Raw genomic sequence first — 6,258 nt, 5'->3', positions numbered from 1 at the left:
TCTAGCGAGTTTCACAGTGGTGACAGCAGCGGCAATCCACCTGTCACTCAAGTGGCCACGCCCTTAATTATGCAGAATTTTAAGGCTTAATATAATTTAAACGGGTGAGTTATAAAAAAATTCACCCCCCTCACAGTTGTCATGAAGGGCAAAATTAGCTATATAAACCAATATAATTTTTTGTACCAGGCTGTAAACATGTTTTTTTCTGCTGTAAAGTTGGGCATTTTAACATGGGGAGTCTATGGGATTGACTCCCTTTTGCAGCCAGCCTCTAGCGGCCAGCTGATGAATTACAGTTTAAGTCCCTTCCTTGTTGGCATCACGAGAGAGGGGGGGAGGTTGCCGCTTGGTTTCTAAGCATTTCAGGGGACCTTTAAAGTGTCATGAAACCCCCCTGCTGCAGCAGTGTTTTTTCACACCTCCGATTTGAAAAGGGTTCCAAAAAGGGGCGTGGTCAACTGTGAAAAGCTGTGAGGGTAGAGTCTGGAAAGAGGGAAGGGTTTTGCAAAAAAATCTACACACTCTGAGGCCCAAATCTACGTCAGATTTTGTGACGTAGCTTCGACTTAGCTTTTCAAACCGGAAAGACGAAAATGCTCGGAAAAACGCAAAAATAGCCAATTTCCACTTATTGATAACATTTATGAGTGCTTTGCAGCCAGTACATATCTGTTCCCATCTCAAAAAATGTGTTTTGGGGTTTCATGACCCTTTAATGTGCTGTCTTCACAACCATTTGGAAGATGAACACTTTCACACAGGCAGTGTGAAATGAATGACAGGAAACATGTTTGGTTAGATGAGGGAGGACAGCTCAAACAAATTGAGGTCCACCCATTAAACATTCATTGACATTATAAATTTATTTTCAAAGTCATCTTTTGGAATGGATTTAAATAACGTCCTTTGTTCGGTATCTACATAAATTGGTTTATAATAGTAAAGCTGCCTCTCTTTTCTGCTGAAAGCCTTGAGATCAGTAAAGAAAAATCTCTCTTATGGGAGCTATGAGGGGGAAAATTGGACGACAGGCATGAGCACACAAAATGCTATTTTCAATATTCTTTGCCTAAAACATCTCCAACTCGGATTTCTTAAACAGTATTTGTGCCAAGAACTACTATAAACCATTAATAAATCATTTGGCTCTGGTTTCTTTGTGCTACTGAATGTCTCTCATCTTTCTAACTTCACTTCTATTGTCCACAGATGCTTTAGATTGACTTAACCTGTAAAACACACCAGAAAATGCCAAAAAGAAAATACAGCAATTCCTCTGGCTAAAGACAGGAGGGCTGTATTAAGCAAAATCAAATTAGCTATAAACTGAGATCATATAAATCAAATCTAGAAAAAAGAGAGATAAAACTGGGCTGTGTTTCTTAACAAATGTGTTTTAATTTAATTTTAACTGGGGGGGAAAAAAACAATAATCTCAAATTGCAAAATATTTAGGTTATGTGGCAAGGTAATCTGCAACTGTGTGCCATATGGTGGTTTTATTCTGGAAAATTCAACAAACTAACATTTAAAGTCACCATAAATAGCTGTTCACAGCTCATTTTACTTCTGTAATGTGATATATTTTCAAGTAAAACAGGATATTCAATGAGAGAGAGAGAAAAAAAGTCGATTGGATTAAATGCAAAAGCCTGCCTGAGTCACTGTTTTGCTCTTACGCTTACAAGACAACAATGTGCTGAAAATGGAAAACCATTGTCCTTTGCATATTTCGTGTTTCATTACATTTTAATTAAAGATTACAGAGCAAATACACCACAAACCATTCATAATAAGACCAGGAACATGCATTAAGAAAGTAATGACACTCACGACTTGTTTCAATTTGACTTTAACATTTGAAACAAAGTGCAACTCCAGCTAAAATCTCTCACTGCAAGCCCAGCTAAAAAGACAAAAACAAGCCTGATATTGCTAATTTCCATGCTTCAACATATTTGACTCTTTTTGTCTCTGTGAGACTCATAGTGGCCGAAAGACTTGTAAATGTTCCCTCGTCTCCTTTAAATTTCTATCCCAAGCTTTTGAGCACCATTCTCACAGCTATCAGTAGCTGAGCATATGATCCATTCTGAACTACAGAATGGAATTATTATGTGAAAATATTGACCTTTTTGTTTTATGATATTTTTGGGGAAAACAAGTTGTTTTTCATCTAAGGTGTGTCTCGAGGTTACAGGCACGCTTCAGTGAAACAATGACATTTCAGCATTGGCTGGTTCGTTGTAACCACAACACACAAAATCAATGAAGATAATATTTACAGCTAATCACAGCTAATTTAGAGCTAATTTTACAGCTTTTTGATGCCAATGACGACATCACAATGGAACAAGTCTACAAGCAACAAAAATGTAACAGCTGCCAGCTGTTTTCTTCATATCCTGACAGTCTCTCTTTTTACAATGGGTTTGAGTGAACAGTTTTGTTGTTACTTTATACATTTACTATGGCAAGTTAGGAGCAAGCTTAGCTAAAATAAATAACTACCAAGACTCATTATTGATAACTACTGAATTACTAAACTGTATTTTTAAAAAAAAGAAATACTAAAGGAAATGTCAGGCAGAATTGTCACACAGCATGAAAAAAAGGCTGACATTTTTTTTAGTGAATAATAATGAATTATAAATTTCATTTTTTATAAATAATCAATCATCAATTTCAGTCTGTTCCTCACGCAAAGTTATCATATGGTAGAAAGACTTATAATAGGTGGAAAGGTTGTATGAATGCTATTATGGCCCTTTATTCTTATTTTTTAATTAATGTAATAGCTGGGTTTGTCCCTTTTTAATCCAGCGCTGGGTTATATTTAATCCAGCATTTTTTAGAGTGTATATATTATTTACTTATTATTTATTTATTTAAATCAAAGGTGGCTGCTGGTCAATTTATGGAAAAACACAGCTTGGTCATTCCCCTGAATATCTCTTTTTAAGTTTCATGAAACATTCTTTAATGTCTTTAAATGAGATGTTGCTCTTTGTATTTTGCTGTCAACATTAATGTCCTTGTCATGTTTTTGCAAAAAGCACAAATGGACAATGAGGCAAAGAGAGCTAGTTCTTCTGAACAGGCCAAACTGAGTAAATAACAGGCCACATAAAACGTAAATTTAATGTCTCAAATGTTGTAAAAGTATGTAATCTCTGTAGTAGCAGATAACTGCGGATAAAATTGTTATAGATTGCATTGTTAGATTGCTTACTTTCATCACAAACACCTGCATGTTTTAATGGACTCCTACTTCATAATAAAAAAAAAGCAGAGCATTCCTTAATTTTTTCCAAAACGAGACCATTCCAAAAGGGCACAGGAGCAAAATAAACAGAGAAGTAGAACATTTTGAAATGTTGAGGTGGAATTATGTTAATGATGAATTAGATTCAACTCCTTTGGCAACACTAAAGCATTTTCTCTCATGAGGCATCAGCAGGTGTTCCTATAACCTACGAGTCCAGGAACGTTCCACTCACTAATCAAACCATATGAAACCACAGCTTTACATTCAGTTTAATTATTAATTCTAATTGGATTCACAAAATCTTTCATTGTGTTTGTCTCCTTTTTTTTGTCCACTAGTTTGACAAGCTAGTCAGAGCAAACTACGCTGTTCAAAACCTGTGATTTTGTTGTTTTCGCAGAACACAAAAAGAAGTTTAGCCGAATGTTGATCGGGGATTGTTATACTTGAAAAAACACCATGTAAGTACCGTGAAACTTGTCATATATCTGTAGTGTATTCAAAGTCCCCTGAAGTCATAAAATAGCTTTGTCTAGGAAACAGCCCTAAGTATACAGCATGAGATGTATCGCATAATTTTATGGTGCATAAAAAGAGCAGTGTGAATACGCTGCCTAAAATCGTCTTTTGAAAGTCATACAGGTTTGCAAAGATGAATTCAAAAATGACAATTCATTGGGTTTCATTAATCTAATATTTTCTAAAAAGGACAACAACGCTGTTTTGAAGACCTCTGATGAAATGCACAGCGACAAGCATCAACATGTTTGAAGTTTTCTTCAACAGTATCCTCTTTAATTAATTACATTTTTGAATCTTGAAAGTTTGTAACAGCTCTTACCTGTACGGTAGGTGAAGTTTGCCTCAGCTTCTGATGATGGTGAGAGAAAATCATCCTCATACTCGTTGGAGCTAAACGATCCAGAGTGGTTCCTCTTCCGAGAGTCCATAACTTTTTCGGAGGCCATTACATGCCGAAGGGAATCATTTAGATAGCGGTTTAGCAAGCTGTTCTTGTATTTTGGTGGAGACACATAATCATCACAAACCGAGGGGTCTGCGCTTCGCCCCACCCCTTTGCCTCTGCTGTCCTGAATAACGCTCTTGTGCGTGGGTCTGTTATAGTCTGATTCGCTGGACTGAATCTGTAAAGGATTCTCCCCATCTGTGGAACACAAAAAGATATAAAATCATTTTCACGGTTTTAGTGTTGGCACAATTAATGCATTTTGTCTTTGAAGGCCAGAATACATGAGAATGTCTATAGAATAGATAAATGCCCTAAATCCGTACCGTCTGATGTTGTGTCATCACTGCTAATGCTGAGTCTCTCAGCATTGCCTTGTACATATTTGTTGTACAGCTTTATGCGTAGGGCCCAGCTCAAGTCAGGCTGTCGAACTGTGTTCTTGAGCCTACGCCTCGCATTCGCAAACCAGTTGGAGACCTGAAAAATACAAACACATGATTGTTAAATCAGGAACACGTTTTGGCTTATCTTGCTTGCATTTAATGAACAGTTAAAAAAATGATGCAATACATGTTTGTTTTTTTTCAGTCAAGCTAGTTGTTTTTCATCCCTATATCACTCCTCAGAGTCAGGCTGAGGCTGGTTTTTGTCTGCAGTTTGAAGATTTGACATAGTTAGATTTTTTATTTTTATTTATAGGACATTTATCATATTCTCATATAAATGCATACAATTTATATTCGTTTACATAATCTGTCTGTGTTTTACGATGGAATACTTCTACCCTACCAATATTACTCCTGACACTAGATAGAAGGGGTCACAAACTTGTTACCCATTACATCAATGATGCATTCATACAGTAAACTAACAGATGCATTTACAGATGTGTCTGCAGCAGAAATGACATGTAATACATAAATCAGAAAGGTGCATTTTTTTTTTTGCACTTTTATATTATTCAAGCAACCCACCTGGCCTGCTTCCATTGCAGAAATGTAATGCATCTAGTTAAATAGAATGTGTTTGGCAATGGTGACATTGACTCTTTTGTCAGGATTTATCTTTTTTTTCACATGGTAAAAAGTAATCTTGCAATTAAATAATAGTTAAATAAATGAAAGGAAATATAAAAGTTTCAATCTTGAAATCTGTGTATCTGTCTTGACGTTGGCAAAAGGCTGATTTGGGGGTAGATTTATTTTGATGTTTTGATATCGTTTAGTTATTGTAATGTTTTGTCACATAAACCTGCCATCCCTGACCTGCTTCACGTGCAATTCCTAAAAAAAAAAACAAGGATTAAGTCAAAGTGATCTGGATTTCTGCTTAAGTGGATTCTAAATGATATCAGATTTTCCATGTATGTCATGATATTAAATACAGACCTATTTAACAAATAACACATGCACCAGTTTGCAGCGCCATAAATTTACTGGACCAAAAATTTAAACATTTAAAATCATCAATGGAAAAAGTATGTGACCCTGAAGGATACTACAGTCAGATATTTCAATGCATTTAGACTGACCTGCTCTGCAGTATCAAAAACACATTAGTGCCCCACTCTTCATGAGAAGATTCTGTTTATGTGTAATATAACTAAATCAAAAGAGATTTCAGTAGACCTCAGAAAGAGACCTGTTGAAGTTCATGAGACTGGAAGGGTTGCATAAGAATTTCCAGACTTTGCCCTCTGTCCATCTATAATCAGGACGATAGTTTACAAATGGAAGAAATTCAACATGATTGTTACTCCTATGAGTGGGCTTCAGCAGACTACCAGTGTACTTGGTAGTTTACCATTAGGAAAACACTAAAGACGAGAGGAAACCACTAAACCATCTCCAAAAAAAGTATGGTGCCTGATAAGATAAAGGTTTAATTTTTTGTCTAGTTCTATATGTTTAAACATTCCAACACCAAAAACTCATCCCAGTTGTGAAAAATTATGCTGGGAATATGATATTGTGGCGGCTGTTTTGATGCCTCTGGGCCTGGAAAGTTTACAATCAGA

General features: G+C 36.0%; 1 protein-coding gene across 1 annotated transcript in view; it reads right to left on the bottom strand.

Annotated features, from left to right (window-relative positions):
• Positions 1-5,230, bottom strand: part of LOC107708850 (homeobox protein Mohawk-like) — a 7,764-nt gene extending 2,534 nt beyond the window's left edge. The window contains exons 1-3 of the mRNA XM_016513210.1: positions 5,216-5,230; positions 4,565-4,718; positions 4,113-4,436 (exon numbers count right to left, since the gene is read on the bottom strand). Coding sequence (XP_016368696.1) covers positions 4,113-4,436; positions 4,565-4,718; positions 5,216-5,230 — 493 coding nt within the window. The remainder of the gene's footprint in view (positions 1-4,112; positions 4,437-4,564; positions 4,719-5,215) is intronic.
• Between the last annotated feature and the right edge of the window lie 1,028 nt (positions 5,231-6,258).

This window comes from Sinocyclocheilus rhinocerous, unplaced genomic scaffold, assembly GCF_001515625.1.
Source record: "Sinocyclocheilus rhinocerous isolate Xijiao unplaced genomic scaffold, SAMN03320098_v1.1 scaffold1724, whole genome shotgun sequence".
In the NCBI taxonomy this organism is placed as follows: domain Eukaryota; kingdom Metazoa; phylum Chordata; class Actinopteri; order Cypriniformes; family Cyprinidae; genus Sinocyclocheilus; species Sinocyclocheilus rhinocerous.
Note: the sequence above shows the minus strand (reverse complement) of the source record. Positions and strands in the feature narration are given on the sequence as shown.